This window comes from Paramisgurnus dabryanus, chromosome 13, assembly GCF_030506205.2.
Source record: "Paramisgurnus dabryanus chromosome 13, PD_genome_1.1, whole genome shotgun sequence".
NCBI lineage: Eukaryota > Metazoa > Chordata > Actinopteri > Cypriniformes > Cobitidae > Paramisgurnus > Paramisgurnus dabryanus.
This window is the reverse complement of record NC_133349.1, coordinates 22,945,502-22,971,008: the sequence shown is the minus strand read 5'-3', so window position 1 is coordinate 22,971,008 and position 25,507 is coordinate 22,945,502. Positions and strand designations below refer to the sequence as shown.

Here is a 25,507-nt window from a genome sequence, read left to right as displayed (position 1 = left end):
CTTATCTCATGTTAATATTGAGTACCTATAGAGTATTTACATCCCATATATTTCCAAAAAGTCTTTAGTTTTATCAGATTTATAAATGGCAGATCAGCTTTATCGATTTTTTTTTCAGAATAAATCTGAGCTACTCGAGGCATACCGCAGGCAGAGCGAGTCACTAGCAAGCAACATATACAAAACATTATCCCACTATCTTTGAATAACTTATGATTCACTATATGTGCATGTTGTTTACATGATATGCACTTATGTGCCGATTGCCAATAAAACACTGCCTTCGACTCATGACCCGGTTGAGATCGCCCCATTTCAACGAAATCCAGTGTTTAAAGGAACAGTATGTAAGAAATTTATATCAATTAATCATTAAATGGTCCTGAAATGTCACTAGACATTAATAAATCATTTTCATTTCAAATATTTATATCACTCACAACAGCGGTCCGGCCAGGATATTGTCATTTAAAAAGTGGAGTTGCAGCCCTCAACTGATGTTTATGTTGTCGTTTGGTATATTGGCCACCAGCTGTGTGATTGCAGTACCAGTTTTAGCCACACGTTTTGTGATTGCAGTACCAGTTTTGGCCACAATCCTACATACTGTTCCTTTAAACAAACACACACATGCAACTCTACTGCTACCCCGGATAAACAAACTATATCCATTATTTCCAAAAGCCTGGATTTTTTGGGAAGCTGAACAAGCTTAAATTTCCCTTACAAACAACAACACACTTCATTAGTGACGTTAATTTCATGTCAGATCTTGCTTGGTGTGTGCGTGCGCTTTTCCGGTTAAGGTGCCCATATAAGGACTTCCACTGTTCTTCCAGCACTGAAATTGCCCATAAAAGAAATAAAACAAGATTGAAACATATAAAACTTTTGGAGAAGTGCATTTGGCAGATTAAAAACAGTGCTTTTTTGACATTTTGCTTATGTCTATAATGAGGAATCCAACTTTTAAACTATATTAATAAGTCAGAATGCATGAAATAGCTTTAGACCCCTCCTTTAATAAAATGATTTCTCTCCTGCAGGTTTCTTTTTCTCGAGGAAGAGATTAGCTTGAAACCTTCTGTTGGGATCTTCATCACAATGAACCCTGGATATTCTGGAAGAACTGAGCTACCAGAAAACCTCAAAGCTTTATTCAGGTATACCTTGATCCAAATAAAGCAGTATTTTGGTTATATTTCATACATGATGTTTTGTCTTTGAACACAGTATTTAGTGAACTTCATGCTGTTTTATCAGGCCGTGTGCCATGGTGGTTCCTGATATGGAGCTGATATGCGAGATCATGTTAATGTCTGAAGGATTTCAGAAGGCTCAAGTTTTAGGAACAAAGTTCATCACTCTCTACAGGCTCTGTAAGGAGCTGCTCTCTAAACAGGTACAGCGACAAGATACCATATAAAAAAAACACTTTCTTTTTTTCCTGCTTATAATCAACATATATTATTTGCTGTAGGATCACTATGACTGGGGTTTACGGGCTGTCAAACCTGTCCTGATGGTTGCTGGAGCTCTAAAAAGAATGGATCGGACTAGACCAGAAGATCAGGTGATGAAAATTGTCAGTTGATTTCAAAGCTAGACGTGTTATTTATTTGTATTCTCATTTGACTTTCTGTTACTTTTATTATGTAGGTGTTAATGCAAGCATTAAGGGATTTCAACATGCCGAAGATCGTGTCTGAGGACGTTCCTGTATTCCTCGGTCTGATTCGTGATCTGTTCCCTGGTGTGGAGGTGGAAAGGTGGACAGATGCTGAGTTTGAGCAACAAGTCAGACAGACGAGTCTACAGTTGAAGCTCCAACCCGAAGACTCGTTCATTCTCAAAGTGAGAAATTCTCTGATTGACAATCTTGAGTTTAAATCTTTGTTCATTTTTGATTGATTGTTTTTGGTCTTTTAAAAATGATAGGTGGTCCAGCTTGAGGAGCTTTTATCTGTTCATCACTCAGTGTTTGTGGTTGGTAATGCTGGGACAGGGAAAACCCAGGTCAGTACACACACCATTACCTGTTTGCAGCAAGGAATCCACTGTTAAAGGATTACTATACTTTCATAAGAAAATTTTCTGATAATTTACTCACCCCCATGCCATCCAAGATGTTTCTGTCTTTCTTTCTTGAGTTGAAAAGAAATACAATTTTTAGGTAAACAGTCCAGGATATTTCTCCATATAGTGCACTTCAATTGAACCCAATGGTTTGAAGGTCCAAATTGCAGTTTCGGTGCAGCTGAGGCATAATCGTCTTATCTAGTGAAATGATTATAATTTTCGCAAGAAAAGTACTTTTCTTGTCTTGCGCTAGGCCCTGGAATGCACGTCCGTGACCCTAACGTATTTACGCTGAAAGGTGGCGAATAAGAAATGCATACTTTCAGACCACTTTAAATGCCTTCTAAAAAATGTTCTTCTTTATATATATATAAACATACAATATGTCAAATAAAAAGGACAGACCCTCTGCTTAAAAAAAGAGGTAATAAAAGCTTATTACCTCTGAACAATGGGTAGGTTTCTTCAAAAACAACAAATTTTGAGCAAACCGAGAAAATTGAATTTTTTTAAGGACTTTCGAACGAGATCAGATGCAGAGCGGTCCTCAAAACTTACACCACATACAGCTGTTTGCCCTAAGGCGATACTTCCGGGTTTTATAAGTTGCGGAAGACAGTCACAGTTGTGGATGATAGCGGTATTGTGGAAAGCCGGAAATACTCGTCATTGGGAAGCTTTCTTTTAATTGACGAGTTTACTTGTCGAAGGCAGGGAAAAGTCAATTATTGTCATTCCGCATACAAAAACTTCTGAACGGTCCTCCTTCTTCACACTTGTAAACACTAGGGTTGTGACAGTAAATCGGGCAAATGTGGGTTTTCTCAATGAATGAATTTGAATGAATTACGGTGAAATGCTGCCGCATCCAAATGCCAGAGGGCGCTCTCGTGCAGAAACTCCATTTGTGCCACAGAAGAAGTATCATTACAAAACGCTATTCCAGGAAATGTCTAGGCATATTTATATTAGTATTAAAGAATAGTTTGAATGAGTGTGTTTGACGAGTGTTGCTTTTTTAAATAAACATCATAAACGAGTCAAACTCGTAGTGATTTTAGATTGATAAGGACTTCCTACTGATCACACAGTCGTAGTACACGCACAAGCTGTGCATGAAACACAGAATCGAAGTCTTGCGATTCAGAATCGATTTCAGACAGGTCTTTTTAATGGGAACGCGATGCATCGATGCACATCCCTAACACAAGCGGTAGTTTTGCTTTCATCATGTGTGACCTTTCGACGTGATTACGTAGTCTGTAAGGTCCAAAAATGTTAAATTATCAAGTTCTACCGATAAAAAAAAGAAACTGAAGAAAAAAGACATCTTGGATGACATGGGGGCGGGTAAATTATCAGGAAATTTTCTTATGAAAGTAGAGTAATCTTCCAAGTCTAATTAGTTTATAATGTTATATATATGTCTGTTCTTAAAAAGATCCTGAGGACTCTCCACAAAACCTACTGCAGCATGGGAAGGAAGCCTTTCTGGAATGATCTCAACCCTAAAGCAATAAGCACTGATGAGCTATTTGGGTTCATCCACCCAGCCACCAGAGAATGGAAAGATGGTATAGCATCCACCATTTGTGGACTTACTAAACTTTCATTGACCTGATCCTGTCCAATTCATAGCACATAACTTACTTTTTAGACTTGAGATCCATTATCCCCGCTAAGACTTTCAGATTGTAAATCTTTTCATCTGGCAGGTTTATTGTCACATTTCATGCGGGATCAAGCCAGTAACTCTCACCCTGGGCCGAAGTGGATTGTTCTGGATGGAGACATTGACCCCATGTGGATTGAGTCTCTCAACACTGTCATGGATGACAACAAGGTATCGATATACAGTTTGTCTGTGTTTTTATTGACATTTGCATTGTTGGCACGTTTAGTCGCATCACTGGTCCATTTCATCAGATTGTTCTAAGCTTAATGCAGAGTGAGACACAGGTTAGTGTAGCAAACTGGGATACATCTATGTTAAAATGCTGCTTTTCGCGATGACAACCAGCTGGTGTACATTATCCTGCTTATTACACGGGTATTTACCTCATAAGTAAAGTAAGGAACATAATATATTGATTTAAATATATTTTAATATATTTTAAATTTGCTTAATTTCCAATAATGACCAGCTGAGTGTACATTATTGTGCTTATTATATGCTGACATACCAAATACGAAAATAAATGTATATAAAATAAAAAACAAACCATGTAGTGAAGCAGCAAAATACAGTAAACACTGTTGTGGCAAGCAATAATGTATGAATAATCATCATGATGTTTCACTGATATTGTTGTGCATGTATGTGCAGGTTCTTACTCTGGCCAATAATGAACGCATCCCTCTCACACCTTCCATGAGGCTGCTGTTTGAGATCAGCCACCTGAAACACGCCACGCCTGCCACCGTGTCCCGCGCTGGCATCCTGCACATCAATCCTCACGACCTGAGCTGGCATCTGTGAGGAATTCACATAGATATAAGAGTTTATATTATACACATTGTAATAGTGGTGTGTGTAGTGTACAGTAGTGTTCACATTTACAGGCTTTGTCATTTAATCCTGCTTTTTTAATCCATGGCTAGATGTGTTGCGAGCTGGATTGATCGAAGAGAAACACAAACGGAGAGAGCGCATCTGACCATTCTCTTTGACAAATACGTCCCACGCTGCATTGAAAAAATGAGAAGCTCCTTTAAGACAATCACTCCTGTTACTGAGAACAGCATGGTTCAGGTAGACCGCACACACACACTGATGCGCTCAGTCAAATACAGTATACAGCGCTTTACAAATTTATCAGACCACTTGTCTATTTGTCTCAAAGATCACTGAGCATTGTGCTTTGAGAGTTTTTAACGTTTCACCATTTTAAACAGGAGTGAGGAATACCAACTGAATTTGCGTTTTACACCCAAATTTAAGCCGGCACATTCAACTTCTCTCAGAAGTCAGAAATTAATCGGGTGTAACATACAAATATTTAAAACATGTTGTGATGTTTAATGTATTAAAACATATTTTCTATTAAGGACTGCAAGTAAATAATTGAATGTGCATCTAAATAAAAAAAAGTAATAATGTGCCTTTTTTATAAAACAAAAATATATATTTTATATTTTAGCATTAGAAATACTACTCTAAAGAGTTTAATAAACAGCTGTCTAACAGTATTGGTGATTGACAAAATAATTTTTTTATGTTTCTGTTAATCCAGCAATATGTATAAATTATACATATTGCTGGATTAACAGAAACATAAAAAAATTATTTTGTCAATCACCAATACTGTTAGACAGCTGTGGATCAGACCTTACATTGAGTCTTATAAATAAGTTTCACATACAGTCCCGTTTTCAAATGTTAACTAATGTCTCTCTCTCTCAGACTCTATGTTCATTGCTGGATTATCTCTTAACCAATGAGAACATTCCAGCGGACTCTCCACGAGACGTCTATGAGATGTACTTTGTGTTTGCTTGTGTGTGGGCTTTTGGTGGAGCCACTTATCAGGATCAGGTACTTGAAGTTGTTTTTTATAATCCCCCTGGACATTTATAGCAAAATGTGATTTATTCTTTATTTGTTTCAATAGAAACAAATCGTATGTCTTTAATTAATTCCCTATAGACATTTAGCAGTATAGATAGTATTGACCAGTGGCGGCCGGTGACTTCTTTTTCAAAGGCGCACGATGCGAAGCTCGTCACAACATGTATTTAGCCCATCATGTGTGACTCGTCATGTCAAAATATATGTTTGGTGCGTCATTTAAACTTATGTGCATTACTTGTCATGTCAAAATTAGGGCTGCCTATTGATTAGTCATGACTATTCATTTGCAGAATAAAAGTTTTTGTTATTATACACAGTACATCAACAACTATTATGTATATATTAGGGCTGTGCATAGATTAATCTCATACAAAATAAAAGTAATTTTTTGCATAATATATTAGTTTGTGCTGTATGTAAATATTATGTATATTTAAACACACACACACACATACATAAATATACATTTAAGAAATGTATTATTTATATATCCTTTTTTTATTTATATATAATATAGAATATATAAAAATATAAATAAATATACATACACACACATGTAAATGTTTCTTAAATACATAGATGAATGTGTGTGTATTTATACATACATAATAATTACACACAGGACACAGCACAAACTCATATGTTATGCAAAAAATTACTTTTATTTTGTATGAGATTAATCTAGATTAATCTATGCCTGGCACTAGTATATATAAAAACAAACACATTTATGTATATTTCTAAGGGAAAAAATATTGATATAATAAATAATTATATTTATATATGATATAAATTATATGTAAATATACAAATGTTTATACACCTGCAAATATTTCTTAAATATATACATGCATGTGTGTGCATTTATATATACATAATTATTATACACATTACACACACATTTAATATTTAAACAAAAACTTTTATTCTGCAAACGATTAGTGGCGACTAATCGTTAGGCAGGTCTAGTAATAATACGTGTCTGCTGCTAATGCTTCGAAGGAGTTTATGATAAAAAAGATGATTGCGTTTGCCAGGTACTCGCTTAATCTCATGTGTAATCAGTGTTTAGTGTAAAATTAGTGACGTGCGAGTATTTTGTGAATGTAAGTGCCTCTTTTATCATACACTCTTTCGACGCATGTGCAGCAGGCATATATTTTGACATGACGCATGATGCACATGGTTCACACGACACAACGAACACATATTTTGACATGACAAGCAACACAAATGACACTCCGAACACATATTTTGAATTCGCACCCCTCGGAAGAGAAGTCACCGGCTGCCACAATTGGTATTTACGTATTTAAATGTTAAAATAATGTATATTAATTATTAATAATGTAAACTGTTACACACTTTTAGCTTTTGTTAGTTGTGGTGTCTCTTAAAGGTTGCCTATCTTTCTGGTCTCACAGCTTCATGATTATCGGACCGAGTTCAGTCATTGGTGGACCAAAGAGATGAAGACTGTGAAGTTTCCTGCGCAGGGTTCTGTGTTTGACTACTACTTAGATCCTCATTCCAGACGCTTCCTGCCATGGACTGACAGGATTCCCACATTTGAAATGGAACCTGATACACCTGTACAGGTGAACCTAGGATGAAATTTGACCCTGCCAGTTATTTTTTTGTAAATCATCATACATAATGTAATTAATATAACCTTGATATCTTTAATATTGACTGAGTAAGGTCATGTTGAATATTGAAATTAAAGTGAAATCAAACTTTGATGCTCTTAATCCTGGATTTCACAGACAGGGTTATTCAAGTTTGATGTAAATCTACTTACAAAATCTTCATTTTACCTGCCGAATAACATGCTGTGAACATATCCAACACAGTATATTTCTTTGCATGAGTTCTCTTCCTGAGAAAATTCACCCTCGCTCCCACAGAAAGCCATTTTAATTTCAGCGTAATGGCATGCTAATTTAGTGTAGTTAGTGCATTAGAGTGGGTCAGTGAACAGATACAGAGAAAACAACATGAGCTAAACCTGCAGTCAGATGAGTTGTGGATCTGATTACCATTCAAAGCAATCAGACGTGTGTCTGTGTGCATCCATTGTCTCTATTTTTATCCTTCAAAGGTAAAGACAGTGTTGACAATAGAGTTCCCATAGTGATGAACCAGGTCTACAGGTTTATTGTGTCTCAATGTGAAACAACTACTGTGGGACTGTGTTTAAAAGTTCATAAAAGTTCACTTGTAGCGTGCTTTCAGAGCATTGCACAACTTTTTATTGATTTACCCAAGTATGTTTTGAATGCAAGAGTTTATCATGGTGTGATTTATTCCGGCTACAGGCTGTGTTAGTTCCTACGGTGGAGACGGTCAGACTGCAGTATTTTTTGGGCATGTTGCTGGAGACGTCTCAACCTCTCATGCTGGTTGGTGGAGCAGGCACAGGAAAGTCTGCAGTGGTCAGGAACTTTCTGGAGAGGTTGCCAGAGAGCTGTATGACTGCAAATGTGCCCCTTAACTTCTACACAACTGCATCCGTGCTGAAAAGTGAGTGTGATAATACAGGTCATATTTCACTATAGAGAGCTGATCTTCAAATGTGTAGAGCAGCACCTCCTTGTGGTCCCTTTGCTGAATTTCACAGCATCTGTGTGATATGGACAACTTGAAATCTCTCACTCAGACCAACTGTTGGACACTACTTGACACAATCTGATAGGCTCATACATACAAACAAACAAGTTGTAATAAACAAATAAACAAATTATAATTGACAAAAGCACCAATATATAGTATATTGCAAATTGTCAGTTCACTATGCTGACTTTGTTGAGTTGTGCTTAACTGCATGCAACTTAGTTAGTTAGTGAACATTAGACTTCCTGTTAATTTGCTAAAATAAGCAGCGTAGTTCATTTATTATATATAGGGTATAAAAGGAGCAGAATTTTATAGTCTGGTAAAATTATAGAATTGATAAAAGTGTGACTTTTTAGCTGCATTGTTAAAAATAAGTTTAATTTGGGCTGTGTTTTAAACAGCAGGTATTTGTTTTAAGGTATTTTTTGTGTCTGTCAAATTTTGGATGTTAGGTGCATAACAACAAATGTTATCTGTATGTGAATTTATTGTGTAACAGCTTTATTAGTTTCATATGGTTTCTTTAAAAATGGCCCTGGAATTTCGCAGTCGCTGGTCAATTAATTCAGCATAATAATCTTCATAATGCTGTTATTGTCAGATGTGATGGAGAAACCTCTTGAGAAGAAGACTGGTAGAAGTTACGCTCCTCCTGGAAACAAGAAACTCATCTACTTCGTTGATGACTTAAACATGGCTGCTGTGGACGGTTATGAAACCTGTCAGCCACATGCTCTCATTCGCCAACATCTGGATTACAAGCACTGGTTAAACATTTTATTTTCATTTAATACTTAGAAGGATACAGTATTAGTTGTCAGATTGGATTGTAAGACCATTTTCTTTGTTTCTAGGTATGACAGCCAGAAGTTGACTATGAAAGAAATACACAATACCCATTATATCGCTTGTATGAATCCAACATCAGGCAGTTTCACAGTTAACCCCAGACTTCAGGTATTTATTTACATATCTTTTGTAGGTGCTTCTTTACTGTGCATTTACCAGGATTGTGGGACATACAAAACTGAATTGAGAATTAGTTCAAACATTCAAACATTTTTAATTTGAATGTTAATCGAGGTAGCAATTATGATCTTAAAATGTTAATGTCATCTTTCAGTATCAATCATTCATTACCAGGTTAGTATACACAAAAAAATATGGTATTTTCCATAAATGCTAGATCATTTTGATAAAAATGATTAATAATTATAATGATTTTTGAAATGCCAGACATATACATTTGTGTTATTTTATGTGACACTGCCTGTGAAATCAAGGCTAAAGTCTCATAAACTAATAATGAGATTTGGAGCGAGTTGGATTTTACTCTTTTGATTTTACTATAATTTCAATCTTTGACATGATTATGAATTTTAACTCTTTCCCCGCCATTGACAAGTTATCTCGTCAATTAAGAGAAAACATTTGCATGAAAAAAACGTGTTCCTGCTGAGTTTTTATGTTAATCTGTTATACCGCGATTATCCAGTAGAATAGCGCACTTATCCAATTTAAATTATTTAAAAAAAATTGTTTATTAATTTTACACTCCGTACATGTTTTGATAATCATTCTGAATCTGATCTCTAACAAAATTCCTTCACAAAAGTGCAATTATTTTAGCCTTTTGCTAATTTTTTTTTTTTTTTTTAAGAAAAATACCCATATTTAAGAGTTTATAAGCAGAGAAAAAAATATAGATGGGATGATATAGATTTTTTTTCTGTTTTTTTGTTTGTTTGAAAGCAGAAGTCTGGTTTTTCATTTGATATATTTGTATGTTTATATATTTTGAGAAGAAAATTTTCCTGGAAGGAATTTTGTGAAAATCACAAAAAAACGCTGGCGGTCAACTAAAAAAAAAAAGGCTGGTGGGGAATGAGTTAAAGATATCAAAATAATATTTTCACAGAATATTCTTTATATTATCTAGAAGGATTTTATGTAGAAAACAGTAAATCACAAAAATGACTTTAACTGGGTTCTCACAGACTGGTTCACATATTTTATTATATGTATATTAACTGTTTATGGACCATGAAAGAACAATATACTTTTCACAATGCTCTAAATTTGAAAAAAAAAAAAATCAGATATGTTGTAGTGTTGCTCAAATTCCAAATAAGTTGAAAGAGTTTTTGTATCCCAACCCTAGCATTCACGTAATACACTCATCCAAAAAACACCCAGGGGTTGTTTCCCGGACAGGGATTAGCTTAAACCAGGACTAGGCCTTAGTTTAATTAGGAAACATAACTAGTTTTAACAAACATGCCTTACTAAAAACATTACTTGTGTGCATTATGAGGCAAAACAAAGGGCAAGGATGTATTTTAAGATATGTCAGTGCAAGTTGTTTTCAGTTTGGACAGCTCTTAAATTTATTTTAGTCTATTACTAGTTTAATTCCTGTCTGGGAAACCGGCCCAATATGCATAATTTAATAAAAAAATTTAAATATATTTTATAAAAAATTCTGTTAAATGATGTGACAGTTGTACTCTGTTTAAACAACACCACTGACAGATCTTGACCTTAATCTTTATCAGAGACATTTCACAGTGTTAGCAGTCAGCGCACCCAGCCGTGAGACCCTCAGCTCCATCTTTGGTTCTATCCTGAGCCTCCATCTGCAGAGGTTTCCGTTCAGTCCAGCTGTGGTGAGGTGTGGGCCAGCGATGGTTCAGGCAGCTGTTGCCTTCCATGACACCGTGCTCCAGCACTTTCTCCCCACCTCCAACAAGTTCCACCACATATTCAATCTGTGTGATCTCTCCCGGCTCTTCCAGGTAAACATTTTCTATTAATAGTTATGGTTAATCTATTTTATCTGCTTATTAATAGTGTTGTTTGTGTGCTATGTGCATTTAGGGTCTCCTGTTCTCCAGACCTGATTGTGTCAGACAGGGAGAAGATCTGGTTCGCCTTTGGATCCATGAATCCAGCAGGGTGTATTCGGACCGCTTTTCTGAACAATCCGACTTGCAGCTGTTTCGTATGTTGCAGAGAGACGTTGTGCGACAGATATCTGAGGTGCATCAACTTTTATTATGATGCATGAACAGTTTTTATGTGTTAGTTTTTTACTTATAGCATATTCACAAAAGAGAAATTATTGATACTGATAATTATTTATTTTAGTATTTACTAAAATAACTAAAACAAAAGGCATTATTATATAGGGGAGAGTGGGGCACAATGCTTTGGCTGTATCATTCAGAAAATATTTAAGTTAGATTAATATTTTTTTTACACAATAAACACACACACATCTCTGCTATAAATATGTATAAATATGTAAAGTAGCCGTGTTATGATTAACGCCACATAAGTTTGTGCTCCACTCACCATACTGTACAGTATAAAATGTGATAAAGTATTAATTTTGAGACTTTTTTAAAAGAAAGAAATAGAAAAAGAATAGAAATAGGACCTCTTAAAGGAAAGTAGAATTAAGTATTTGCAATTAAATATTCAATATCAGCTTCTGAATGCCATCTATTTGGTAGCAATTATTTTACAGTACATGCACTTACCTTGTGCTCTGCATATTTACCATATACATACAATTTGTAAGTACAGTAGTGTTTGTTAGTTGTTATCATATATATACACTATAAGTACCTGTCATTACCCACAGTTGCCTGTAAGTACTAAATACTTATATTGTACATTCATTTGTAAGTACAGTAGTGTTTCTTCATAGTTACACTATAAATACACTATAAGTATGTATATGGCATTACCCAGTACTCACCTAGAGTTACATAATAAATACAAAGTATGTACTACTGGTAAGTACAGTAATGGTACCCTTTAATTACCATGTAGATAATCAAAAGTAAGTACCACACATTTGTCTGTAAGTACAACATATTTACCATATATGTACAAGGTAAGTACACATACTGTAAAATAAAGTGCTACCCAATGTTCTTCATATCCCGATATGGTCTTAACTTTTCTACATTGCAACTAATAAAACAACCCAGCCTGTTTGCTGAAGCAATTAAAAACACATCAATACACCACACTTTCATGAACTTATCTTTGATCAATATGAATCAGTTTCAATCACTGAATCAATGAATCGGTTCATGTGGCTGTGTCTCATAAAGGAATTGCAGGAGGAGGCAATGTTAAAGGAGCCTTTCATATACATGCACAGCAGCGTGAGGTCCGAAGAATCGTCCTACAGACCCGTTGCTGGATGGGAGCAGCTCAGCGTTCTCCTAAATGAGGCTCTGGACAGCTACAATGAGCTCCACTCTGCTATGAACCTGGTTCTGTTCCAGGAAGCCATGCAGCACGTGTGAGTGCTTCATCTGCAGTATGTGCTTTTATCAATGCACATGTACTTGTTTTTCAATGACTGGTTTCTGCAGGTGTCGGATCAGTCGCATCCTGGCATGTCCGGCAGGTCACGCCCTACTCGTAGGTGTGGGAGGCAGTGGCAAACAAAGCTTGACACGCCTTGCCGCCCATCTCTCCAACATGGATGTGTTCCAGCCCACCCTCAGCAAGGGATACAGCATACAGGACCTAAAGGTAACCCGGACGAAGAATCAAACAGATAATTCATAAACCACATCGAGTAGAAACCGCAACAAACGCTACAATAATATTTTGCCAAACCACATCGGCTGCCCAAACCCTCAAAACCGTCGCTAGTAAGTAAAGATGAATCTTAAATGGTGGTGATTCATTACCAGAGATCAAGCTTTCTTTTAGACAACACTTTTCCTGATCAATACCCCGTCCGGCTTCATCGATCTCATTTAGTCCTGCCCGGATGCAATGGGGAGTAATTGCCAGATCCTATTAAAGAACCAAGGCAAATATTTCAATGCCCTATTGATGAGGCGGCTGCTATCATTTCATTCATCAGTGTGTGGTAAATCTGAGGCCAGTTGTCCGAGCTGCATTGATCTCTATACACTTACCGCTGACTGTTTGATGCCCTTTACACATAATCACGAAATGACACTTCATTTTGCTCTTATCTTGGGTTTCTTTGTGTATATAACGTTAACGTTTCTGTGTAAATGACAAATAAGTCATGCACATGCATATAAAACAATGTCTGCATTTGAATGACACAACAAACAACAAGCGCTACTTTTGAACTGCACAAAACTTGCGTAATGATTTTCTTGCATATCGTTATCATGTTCTAAAACACTCGTACACACCAAAGGATGTGTAACATTGTGAATCAGAAAATAGGGGCTCTTTAAAATTAAGAGCAGCTTTCTTTCACTCCCCTTTAGTAAAGCTGAACTTTAAAGGTGACATAGAATGATTGAACAGAGTATTTATTCTTATTTTGTGATGTGACCTGTAGACAAAAATTTTTTGTTTGGGTCTGTAATGCCTTAGAAGCTTCCTAAAAACCTCTCTCAGATAGCTCTATTAGGGTGGGGGATTTTAAACAAGTGGTTTTGCACCTATTTGGCTCCCCCTACTGGCTTAACTTGCAATCTCATTATTGATTGGCTGACTTTGCTGCCACTCAAAAAATGTAGCCAATTATTTTAAAGTGGAGGGGCAGTGAGATGCCTGTGATGTCATAAGCATCAGTTTTTCAGATTGGGCCGTTTTCTGGCTGACATTTCTAAAAGAGGAATTTCTATGAGACTGAGATGTTTAGCATGTTTAGCACTTTTTGTATGTTTGTGAATGTGGGTAGACCACCATTATTCAACAAAGACAAGGTAAAAATAGTTTTTCATTCTCTGTCCCCTTTAAGCAACAAGTAAGCAATCATATGCAATGATTGTTTTCAAACGCATTTCCAGAATACACCAAATTTAAGTTAATTTATTCTATAATTTATATGATCTATATCATATTCTTTATATTAGTGCTTAATAGATCAATCTATTAATTTAATACAATTTAAGTTCATATCTATACATCCGAACTCAGATCTCTCACATGAGCACCACAGCTTAATGTGTCTTGAGCTTTGTCACACGTCACATACTTTTTGTTGGTTTAATGTGCTGTCCTGTTTTTGTAGTATAAATGACAATCTCTCATATGACATTCCTAGGTGGATCTGGCCCGACTGTACGTGAAGACGGGCGTAAAAAACGTTCCCACAGTCCTGCTCCTCACAGACGCTCAGATCCCAGAGGAGCGTTTCCTTGTCATCATCAGCACCCTGATCTCTTCAGGTCAGATCCTCCCGCACACGCACACATTCATACACGCGGCGGGGGTGCTCATTGTATGTCGCTCTGATGAATGGGAAACATATGTAAATGGAGCAGAGCCGGTGAAGTAGATTAAGGGTGTCATTGGATCAGGACCCCCCGAACACAGATGGTGGCTCTCATCTGTCACTGATGTCAGACACTGAGGTCGAAGACCTGCTTAATGTTTCAACCAGAATAAAGCATCAGATCATCTGAGTTAACACATTTAACATGATTTAACCTACCAAGTCTCATGTAGATGCGTATAAATAGCACGCCACAAAGTGGGAAAATCGTGCAATACATACGCCAAATTCCACTTTGGTGTGCATATGATACGCCAGTGCTTCCCATTCACTTAAACGGCGCATCTTTTATTGTCGTTTTATTTATTGGTTTCCCATTTTTTTTCTGTTTTAGATTTGAGATAGGAGGAGGTTAATATACAGGTTTCTCCGTGTTTTTGTCTATATTTAAGCAATGGTCGCTTGGAGTTGGGGTTAGAATTGAGGTTTGGGTCAGGATGTCATTTTTATATAACAAAAAGTTGTTATAACACTAAACCCAAGCGAAAATGGTAAAAAAAATGCAAAAATATTAAGAAACCAATAAATAAACGACAAAAAGATGCGCTGTTTAAGTGATCGAGAAGGATTGGGTTATCATATGCACGGCAAAGTGGAATTTGGCGTATGTATTGCACGATTTTCACACTTCGTGCTATTTATACGCAACTTTATGAGACTGGGTTGGATTTAACTCATGAATTTTTTATTGTTAATGCTCTGAAAAGAAAATTGATATATGCATTCAATGAAAGGTTTGTTAGATTTGCATTTCTTGGTCAATTGGAATTAAAATCATTTAAATAAAAAAGAAACCTGACAGATTTGCCAGATTTTAAATAAATAAGTTATTTAAACTTGAAATTTGGCTTTCTTGAAGTTTGGTTAAAGGTAATAGGTGTCATACTTGCAAGAAAGAACTGTTTCCATTAAGGTTTCCTAAACACTCCCTGGCCTTTTTTGATTTAGACAAACAGGTAGCCCCGCCCAGGTAGCCAATATTGCTTTGTCGTATGGCTAAACCGTACAGATTGCAGTTTACATTTCTGCATTTGGCAGACACTTTATCCAAAGACTTGTAGTGCAGTCAGTCCATACATTTTAGTTTTTTTTTTTAAATCAGCATATGCGATCTTTGGAATCGAACCCATAACTTTTGTGTTGTGAATGCAATGCTCTTCCAACAGTGGTCTTCGACATGGTGCCCACGGGCACAGAGTCTGTGAGTTGCCCACCAAAGCATATTCTATTACAGTTTTTTTCGATTGCTAAACGCCAGTGGGCACAACTGGAGTCACATGTGCAAAACTCTAACTACAGTCTGCACAGCAGCAGTTCATGTGGACCAAACTCTAGTTCGTTTTTCATTGCTTGAACACAGTTTTCAAAACTTTACACACTTATTCCATGACTTTAATCACAACCTGCACAACACTGTGGATTTACAGCACTTTGTTCAAATGCTAACACACTGCTGTCAAAACTGTGAATCACACATTCAAAACACAATTGATTTCAGCATTGTGCCTTTCAAACACTGCTGATTGCAATTTCATATAAATATAAATTCCAATTTCATATATATATTTCATTTATATATAATATTACCTTTCATGTACTTTAAGTTTCTACCTTTTTTCTCATTACTGTAATTCCGTAAATTACTACAGACAACTGAAGCAAACTGCTAATTTTCATTTACCCTAAAAAATTATGATGTTCTAAAAAAAATATTGTGATAAATCAATAAATAAATCATTCTTTAAAGAAAACATTACTTGGTGTGACATCACTGAAATTGTTAAAACTGTAAAGATATAAAGTTAGTATTTTGTGTATTGGTGTTTGATGTTAGTGTTTTTCCTCTCAGTGTGTTCTGAGTGACAGTGTGTGTTATCTCAGTGAGGGTTGTGTTTAGTGTTTGGCTGCACTGAGCTGTTTTGAGCCATATGTTAAGAGTTGTGCTCAGGTGACTTTTGGTAGTGCAGACTGTAGTTAGAGTTTTGCACATGTAGCTCCAGTTGTGCCCACTGTCGTTTAGCAATCGAAAAAAACTGTAATAACCTCAATTTTAATATTAATTTATTACAGCTTCTTTTATGTATGTTAACATTTTAAGTAACGATGAAACATATCAGGTAAAATAAAATAAAATCAACAAGTAAGACAAAAAAGTTTTGAGACCATATCAAAAAGTAGCCCTCAGATTGTTTTATGCATTGTGGTAGCCCTTGCTCACAAAAAGATTGGAGACCCCTGATCTACCATTTACAGTTTTTTTTCGATTGCTAAACGCCAGTGGGCACAACTGGAGTCACATGTGCAAAACTCTAACTACAGTCTGCACAGCAGCAGTTCATGTGGACCAAACTCTAGATCGTTTTTCATTGCTTGAACACAGTTTTCAAAACTTTACACACTTATCCCATGACTTTAACCACAACCTGCACAACACTGTGGATTTACAGCACTTTGTTCAAATGCTAACACACTGCTGTCAAAACTGTGAACCACACATTCAAAACAGAAAAGATTTCAGCCTTGTGCCTTTCAAACACTGCTGATTGCAATTTCATATAAATATAAATTTCAATTTCATATATGTATTTCATTTATATATAATATTACCTTTCATGTACTTTAAGTTTCTACCTTTTTTTCTCATTACTGTAATTCCGTAAATTACTACAGACAACTGAAGCAAACTGCTAATTTTCATTTACCTTAAAAAATTATGGTGTTCTAAAAAAATAATGTGATAAATCAATAAATAAATCATTCTTTAAAGAAAACATTACTTGGTGTGACATCACTGAAATTGTTAAAACTGTAAAGATATAAAGTTTGTATTTTGTGTATTGGTGTTTGATGTTAGTGTTTTTCCTCTCAGTGTGTTCTGAGTGACAGTGTGTGTTATCTCAGTGAGGGTTGTGTTTAGTGTTTGGCTGCACGGAGGTGTTTTGAGCCATGTGTGTAGAGTTGTGCTCATGTGACTTTTGGTATTGCAGACTGTAGTTAGAGTTTTGCACATGTAGCTCCAGTTGTGCTCACTGTCGTTTAGCAATCGAAAAAAACTGTAAGATCCAGAACACTTGTTGTAAAGTTTACCAGTGGATTTGACACACATTACCCATCTACATATGGTGGTATTTAAATGTTACCTGTTTAATATTAAACTTGATCTGATGATCTGCACCTGCTAAACCAAAATGAACATATGTGTGACTTTCTGACTCCAGGTGAGATCCCTGATCTTTTCAGTGAAGGGGAACTGGATAATGTACGGAAAGCCGTGAGGAGTGAAGTGCGGGAAATGGGTCTGCTGGACAGCAGTGAGAACTGCTGGAGGTTTTTTATGAACCGAGTACGACAGCAACTCAAGGTCAGTTATTGTGTTTCTTTTTATACTGTAAAGTTCACTCTGTGGCATCTTGGACCACAAATAAGTGTTGTATGTTTGTACGTATACTGTATGTGTGTGCAGGTTGTGCTTTGCATGTCTCCGGTGGGTAATACTCTGCGTGTACGTGCCCGGCGGTTTCCAGCTCTGGTGAGTTGCACCACTCTGGACTGGTTTCAGGAGTGGCCCCTGGAGGCTCTGCAGTCTGTCAGCCTGAGGTTTTTACAGAACATCCCAAGGATACAGGTAAACCTGTCCTTTTTGTGTTTCATTGTTACTTCTGTTACAGTTTTATCCGACAGTTGGCTTATGTAAAACAGGTTTCTCAAGAGTTGCACAACAAAGCTGAAAGGTCTAAAGACACTGTAATTTTTTCAGCGCGTCTTCTCTCATCACATTTACATGTGCATCAGATTCCTCATCATTAGCTCGGCTGTGAAGTGAAGACAAATGGTCGATCACACGCACAGTGAGCTCGATGACAGACGCAGTTTCTCTCTCTCCGTCTGCATTGTTGTTTTCCTGCACCAGTGGAACGATCACTAAGCAGGATCATTTATGCTAATAAAGCAACTGTGATTAATACACACAGACTGACCCACAGAGAAGCCACAGCTGTTTCAGCCAGACTCTCAGTGTTTGTGTGTTGCTTGAATGGCCTGTGTTTGTGAGTGAGTGTGTGTTGACCAGCTGTGAGTTTGCTTTCTCTTTGTGTACAGTATTTCGCTCATTGTTTGACCATTACAGTACCGTACTGATTTAAGAGCTGTCAGTTAATAAAAATATTTACTCTATAAAATATTTATTTTTTGTAGTTACTGGATGCTCTGTGCATTATTAGTATTAAAAGTGACTTTAATTTGAAGGGACCCTCCACTTTTTTATAAAAATATGATTATTTTCCAGCTCCCCTAGAGTTAAATATTAGATTTTTACCGTTTTGGAATCCATTCAGCTGATCTCAGGGTCTGGCTGTACCACTTTTAGCATAGCTTAGCATAATCCATTGAATCTGATTAGACCATTAGCATTGAGCTAAAAAATGACCAAAGAGTTTTGATATTTTTCCTATTTAAAACTTGACTCTCTTTTGTAGTTGCATTGTGTACTAAGACTGACAGAAAATTAAAAGTTGCGATTTTCTAGGCCGATATGGCTAGGAACTACACTGCAAAAAATGACTTTCTTACTCAGTATTTTTGTCATGTTTTCAGTAGAAATATCAAAAAATTCTTAAATTAAGATGCTTTTTCTTGATGAGCAAAATGACCTAAGAAAATAAGTCTAGTTTTAAGACAAAAAAATATCAAATTTAAGTGAATTAAAACAAGCAAAATTATCTGCCAATGGGGTGAGAAAAAAAATCTAAAAATAAGATTTATTTTTTCTTAAACACTTAATTAAAGCAAAATTTTCTCACCCCATTGGCAGATAATTTTGCTTGTTTTAGCACAAATTCACTTAAATTGTATAGTTTTTGTCTACAAACTAGAATCATTTTCTTAGGTAATTCTGCTCATCAAGAAATACATCAATAATACAATCAAAAAATACAATAATTGAAGTATTTTTAGATATTTCTACTGAAAACAAGACAAAAATATAATTTTTTGCAGTGTATACTCTCATTCTGGTGTAATAATCAAGGACTTAGCAGCCATAACATGGCTGCAGCAGGCGCAATGATATTACGCAGGGCCCGAAAATAGTCCAGCGCACTTTTACAGTGCTCCAAAATGTTTAAGTTTAAACAACTTGAATTAATAAGTCATTTAAACTTAGTAACTATAAATTACTATAAAGTTATTTTAATAAGTTAAATAATTAAATAATATTTGAATCATTATTTTATCTTTCATATGTTTTCTCTTTTATGTTTAGATATATGATCAAATCCTACCTTTTTGTAAAAACATGTTTTCTCTTAATATATTTATTATTGTAAAAAGCAGAACAACAAAATAAAGAGTTTAATGACACCAGTAACTCTCATCATTGAGTTAACTGATGGATTATTTATCAGGCATCTAAACTCAATACGCTCTTCATCGAATAGTATTATGTCAGATCTTCATTTATAACAGTCTCTTTCTTCTTGTTTTGCCAGCCGGTTACATGTTCATGTTTTATTGCTTTTCTGTGAATGATGATCCGCGTTCTTGCATCTTTTAAAGTGCGTTTGCCTTTGCATGAATTGATCTTTAACGGTCTGATAAATGGCTCAGTCATCGGACAGGGCAGCCATCATAAATAACCAATAAACAAAACACAACAGAGAATCTCAGAAAGTTGGAAGCCACGTGATCTAACATAAACACTCCGCCTACTTTATACGCTCTGTGTCACCGGCCACAGGCCATTATTTTCCAAGCCCTCTACCAGCTTAATCTTCCCTGCACCTAAATTTCAGATTGAGTAAGTCCAGAAGCAGGCAAAAGCCATACAAACTTGGAGATGAATTCTGGATTTATGAAGGTGATATTTCAGGGCCCCCTGACAGCCGAGAATGTTAAAGAGCCTTTAATCCGTACGGGTTCCTTCTCTTACGCTCTCATGCTCGTCTTTACAGCCGGCCGTTCAGAAATCCATCAGTCTTTTCATGGCCCACGCTCACACCAGCGCCAAGCAGGTTAGCGAGTGTTACTGCCGCAATGAACGGAGGCACATCTACAGCACGCCCAGAAGCTTCTTGGAGCAGCTGAGGCTTTACGAGAGTCTCCTGAAGGAGAGAGAGAGGGAACTACAACTGAGACATGGCAGGCTTCGCTCCGGCCTTCAGAAACTCAAGATGACTGCATCTCAGGTGTGTAAACCTTATTGGAGAGTTCAGTAGTGGCCCGTTCGGCCTCCTCAAGGATATGGTTACCATTAGTTAACATGCATTAAATGAAAGTGAGAAGTCAGCGAAGGCTGAGGGACTCGTAAACCTTGAGTCTTGATGTGTTGAATGATGATTGCTTGCCTTTGTGATATACAGTAGGGTTTAGCATTCAGATTCTGCTGAGGTTTTATCTGTTAATGCCTTGTAAATTAAAAACAACACAAGTTGCTTTTACAGCTTTCAGCAAGTTGCAAAAGTCATTTGTGAGGATTTAGTGTGTGTGTGTGAAGTTAGGGTGAAATGTAATTTTACCATATAATAAGTATATTGTTGCTTCCATTGTTATACATGTTATTGACTCCCAAGGAACGCATACCAATAAAATGCTGAATGAAAAGTTGTTTCTGTTAAACTGTAAGAAGCTAAATATCTGCTCCGCAGGTGGAGGATCTCACAGTCAAGCTGAACTCCCAAGAGGTGGAGCTGACATTGAAGAACCAGGCTGCTGAAGCTCTCATGACCAGGATCGGCCTGCAGACCGAACGAGTGAGCCAAAAGAGAAAAGATGCTGACCTAGAGGAGCAAAAGGTAGAGCAAGCAAAGGCCTACAGCCCTAGAAGCCGACAGAGGGTCTGAGATGTAGCTTTACCGTTGCTTTAATGACTGATTGCTTGTTGATCTTTAGGTAGCTGCTATGCAGGCCGAGGTCTCACGTAGACTAAGAGACTGTGAAAGTGATCTGGCTAAAGCTGAACCTGCTTTAGAAGCTGCCACAGCTGCCCTACAAACACTAAACAAGGTATTTTCACTGCATTCAAGTAAGAAATAATTGACGACGGGCTGTTGAATTATAAGAAAATAATGCACACCCACACCCATTATTTTCGAATAATTCACAGGACCGGAGTCAATTATTCAGCTTATACCACAGTTACCACAAACAATGCTCTGATTTGTAGGACATTTGACATGTTAGGTGTGCGGTTTACAGAAAAATTATCAACACCCACGGAACATTTCTCAGCCAATCAGAATGAAGCATTCAACAGCTCAGTGGTATAAATTAAAATAAACAACTCTCCTGCTGTTTTGTGATTGAAATCCTAGTTTGACATCCCAAACTAAATTTTGACTTGCTACTGATTTCTAAATTTGTTACCAGTGGTGCTTGAAAACATCATTACTGTTTGGACAAACCCTTTATCCTAAGTCAGTGGTTCGCAAACTTTCCAGTATGTGGCCTCCTTGTGTAGGGTGCATGTCTCTGTTGCCTCCTCGAAAAAAATGAATGACTTAAAATTTGAATTAAACAAAACATACTAAACTATACAATGTAGTGCTGTTTATTGGTAGTATTATTTTTCTTAAGTTTAATTACATAAAATGTATGATGAATTAATGTATTAATAAAAAATGTCACAAAACTGGGGGCCCCCATGTTACGGTTTTTAAGGACAGAACCCAGGCGCAGACAGGAATGAACACAAAACTTTATTTCTCACAACAAAACATGGAAAACAGAGGCCCACAAGGGTGCAACACAACTGAAAACAAAACAAATATCATGAAACACCCCTGCTGAAAAAAACAGCATCAAACCAGCATGGGAATTATGCTGGTCTATGCTGGTTTGATGCTGGTTTAGCTGGTGGTCACCAGCATACCAGCACCAAAACACAACATATGCTGGTCTTGCTGGTATGACCAGCATGGGATGCTGGTGCTTATGCTGGGTTGGTGCTGGTACTAATGCTGGTTTAGCTGGTGCTGATGCTGGTTTAGCTGGTGTTCACTAGCAAACCAGCACCAAAATATGCTGGTCTTGCTATGCTGTTTTTTTCAGCAGGGACAGACCAGACTAGACTAGACTATACACTATGGGGAGGTTTCCCGGACGGGGCTTATCCTATTCCCAGACTAAAATGCATGTGGGAGCTGTCTTAATTTAAAAACATCTTGCACTGACATATATTTTAACATACCAGTGCCATTGTTTTGTCACACGATGCACACCAGTAATGCTTTTTGTAAGGTTTGTTTGTAAAAACTACCTGAATATCCCAATATAACTTAATGCCTAGTCCTGAATTAATCTAAACCCTGTCTGAGAAACTGCCCCTATAGAGACGGTTTCCTGGACAAGGATTAGACTAGTCCTAAAATAAATATAAGAGGTGTCCAAACTGAAAACAACTTGCACTGACATAACTTAAAATACATCAGTGTCCTTTGTTTTGCCTCAAAAAACTAGTTATATTTCCTAATTTAACTAAGGCTTAGTCCTGGCTTTAGCAAATCCCTGTCCAGTAAACTGGACTAGACAGGAATAAACTTGACTTAGGATGTGGCTTGACAAAGTAACAAAATCACAAGCTCACAAACAAACCAACCCAGGACAACAAACACAAGGGCATAAAATAGGGGAGAAAATAATGAGGGCAACAGGTGAGGGGCATAAACCAATGACAAGATAATTAACAAGGCGACAAAGAGGCAGGGTCAAGAGACGAGACAGAAGAGCACATGGCACACCAAAACAAACATTGGCCCTGTGCTTCCATACATAACATAGGTCTGCAATTATCCTGACACCAAAACTAGAAAAAGCAAAGACAAGAGAAGCAAGATCATGACACCCCTGGCACAAGCCCCCCAGTTTGAGAACCACTGCCCTATGTATTAACTTTACACTGTAAAAATAAGTCAGTAAGTCAATAAATTCATACTGTAAGTCATGACAACATATGTTTTTCATTACTTAAACTCATTAAAATAAGTAATTTCAAATGTTATGTTTAAATGCTATAATTGGGTCCTCAGTGCTTCTATCAAACTAGAAAATGTGAAAAAGAAAAAAAATATAGGATAAATAATATGAGAAAAAAATAGGTAATTGAAATTTGCCTTCCCTTGTGATGTCAGAAGATAATACCGCCCCTTAATCTGCACTATCCAACCACAACACTGCCATTTAAAAAACAGCTCATTTGCATTTTAAAGGACACACCCAAAAACAGCACATTTTTGCTGACATCCAACAAAGTGGCAATTTTAACATGCTATAATAAATTATCTATATGGTATTTTGAGCTAAAACTTTACATACTTACTCCTTAAAAAAGTCTAAATATTTGTTTTATTTACGTATCTATTTTTGGGCTATGGTTCGACTTCTATTCAATTTCACTGACAGCCACCTACAACCTTCAACCAACCCAACTTGCTCAAACATTTATGTCTACTGAAAAAAGCTAGCAGGAGGTTTCAAACTCCTAAAGATGTTTTCTCTTCTGTTTCTTTTAGATTAATCTGACAGAGCTGAAGACGTTTCCCAATCCCCCGCAGGCTGTGATTAACGTCACAGCAGCCGTGATGGTGCTGTTGGCTCCACGCGGGCGAATTCCAAAAGACCGAGGGTGGAAGGCCGCCAGAGTCTTCATGGGCAAGGTGAAGCTGTTGCTATGACGACAACACACCCATGGCCCGGCAGTGTCTGATTCATGCTGGTGTAATCCACAATCAGGCCTTGACCTGCAGACCCTGCTAAGCTGCCCCGTGTCATGAATAGACTACATTATGAAAGCACTTCAGCGGAAGAGAATATTAAATACATGTCAGATGAGATAGAAATGGAAATATTGGGGAAAGGTTGATTTATGAGGTCATCATGAAGGGGAGGAGTTGGGGCTTTCGAAAGTGTGTTGTATAGTGGTTAGTGATGTAGCTGATGGATAAAGATCGGGATGCAAATGCAAAGGTCGTAGGTTAAGTCTAAAGTAAGGCGAACCAGGGACTAAAACGTTATCGAGGTCATAATTGTGCTTTTTTACTGTTGTGCCCTTGAATTTAACAGTTTGTCCTATAATGTTTGTGGAATTTGAAAGCACAAATAGGTATGAACTTGATATGTTATGCATACTTAAGATGTACTGGAGAATGTTTATAGTATGATAATTCTTCATCTCTGAATGAATATTATATATGGTGTATGTAGCTCTACTGGACTGGCAATGCCAAGGTTTCATTCCCAAGTAATATGCATACTGTTCAAATATCACTGTTGCAAAGTGTCTGCGTAAATGTCAATGTATAAATTGTACTGACGTAAAAATATTTTTTCCTATAGGTGGATGACTTTCTGCAGTCATTGCTTTCCTATGATAAAGAGCACATCCCTGAATCATGTCTGACCGTTGTCAAGCACGAATACTTGAGAAAACCAGAGTTCAATCCTGACCATGTTCGCACCAAGTCCTACGCAGCCGCAGGTCTCTGTGCTTGGATCATCAACATAGTGCGCTACTATGAGGTGAGGCCATGTGACATACAAAATTTAAGTGCGTAAAAAAAATTATATAATTGTCTAAAAGCATTTAATTACTGGTTTTGCTCAACAGAATTGCAAAAATATTATTACTGGACAGATTACATTTACAGTTTTTGGAGAAATCGACCTGATGAAGTATTACAATATATTGAAAAATTTACTTGTTGATATGTTTTATCAATGTTTAAAATGTTAACATACATAAAAGAAGCCAAGCTAATATAAAAATATGTAATAAATAAATATAAAATTGAGGCAATTAATAGAATGTGCTTTGGCGGGCAACTCACAGAATCTGTGCGGGCAACCTGGTGCCCGTGGGCACCATGTTGGAGACCACTGCACCATAGTATTAGTCTATGAACTGCATTCTTCTAGGTAATGAGTTAGCAAAGTTGCAAGTGTCTCACCGATTATCTAGT

The 25,507-nt window shown here is 36.8% G+C and overlaps 1 protein-coding gene across 1 annotated transcript in view; it reads left to right on the top strand.

Moving 5' to 3' along the window:
• Positions 1 to 25,507, top strand: part of LOC135743542 (dynein axonemal heavy chain 11) — a 78,454-nt gene that overhangs the window by 30,822 nt on the left and 22,125 nt on the right. The window contains exons 35-60 of the mRNA XM_065261310.2: positions 1,047 to 1,163; positions 1,264 to 1,402; positions 1,481 to 1,573; positions 1,660 to 1,854; positions 1,939 to 2,016; positions 3,521 to 3,653; positions 3,795 to 3,922; positions 4,406 to 4,554; positions 4,681 to 4,831; positions 5,483 to 5,614; positions 7,075 to 7,248; positions 7,969 to 8,173; positions 8,868 to 9,033; positions 9,121 to 9,223; positions 10,822 to 11,061; positions 11,144 to 11,305; positions 12,391 to 12,584; positions 12,658 to 12,820; positions 14,328 to 14,451; positions 17,777 to 17,919; positions 18,022 to 18,183; positions 20,507 to 20,740; positions 21,200 to 21,346; positions 21,444 to 21,557; positions 24,062 to 24,205; positions 24,885 to 25,067. Coding sequence (XP_065117382.1) covers positions 1,047 to 1,163; positions 1,264 to 1,402; positions 1,481 to 1,573; positions 1,660 to 1,854; positions 1,939 to 2,016; positions 3,521 to 3,653; positions 3,795 to 3,922; positions 4,406 to 4,554; positions 4,681 to 4,831; positions 5,483 to 5,614; positions 7,075 to 7,248; positions 7,969 to 8,173; positions 8,868 to 9,033; positions 9,121 to 9,223; positions 10,822 to 11,061; positions 11,144 to 11,305; positions 12,391 to 12,584; positions 12,658 to 12,820; positions 14,328 to 14,451; positions 17,777 to 17,919; positions 18,022 to 18,183; positions 20,507 to 20,740; positions 21,200 to 21,346; positions 21,444 to 21,557; positions 24,062 to 24,205; positions 24,885 to 25,067 — 3,973 coding nt within the window. The remainder of the gene's footprint in view (positions 1 to 1,046; positions 1,164 to 1,263; positions 1,403 to 1,480; positions 1,574 to 1,659; positions 1,855 to 1,938; positions 2,017 to 3,520; positions 3,654 to 3,794; positions 3,923 to 4,405; positions 4,555 to 4,680; positions 4,832 to 5,482; positions 5,615 to 7,074; positions 7,249 to 7,968; positions 8,174 to 8,867; positions 9,034 to 9,120; positions 9,224 to 10,821; positions 11,062 to 11,143; positions 11,306 to 12,390; positions 12,585 to 12,657; positions 12,821 to 14,327; positions 14,452 to 17,776; positions 17,920 to 18,021; positions 18,184 to 20,506; positions 20,741 to 21,199; positions 21,347 to 21,443; positions 21,558 to 24,061; positions 24,206 to 24,884; positions 25,068 to 25,507) is intronic.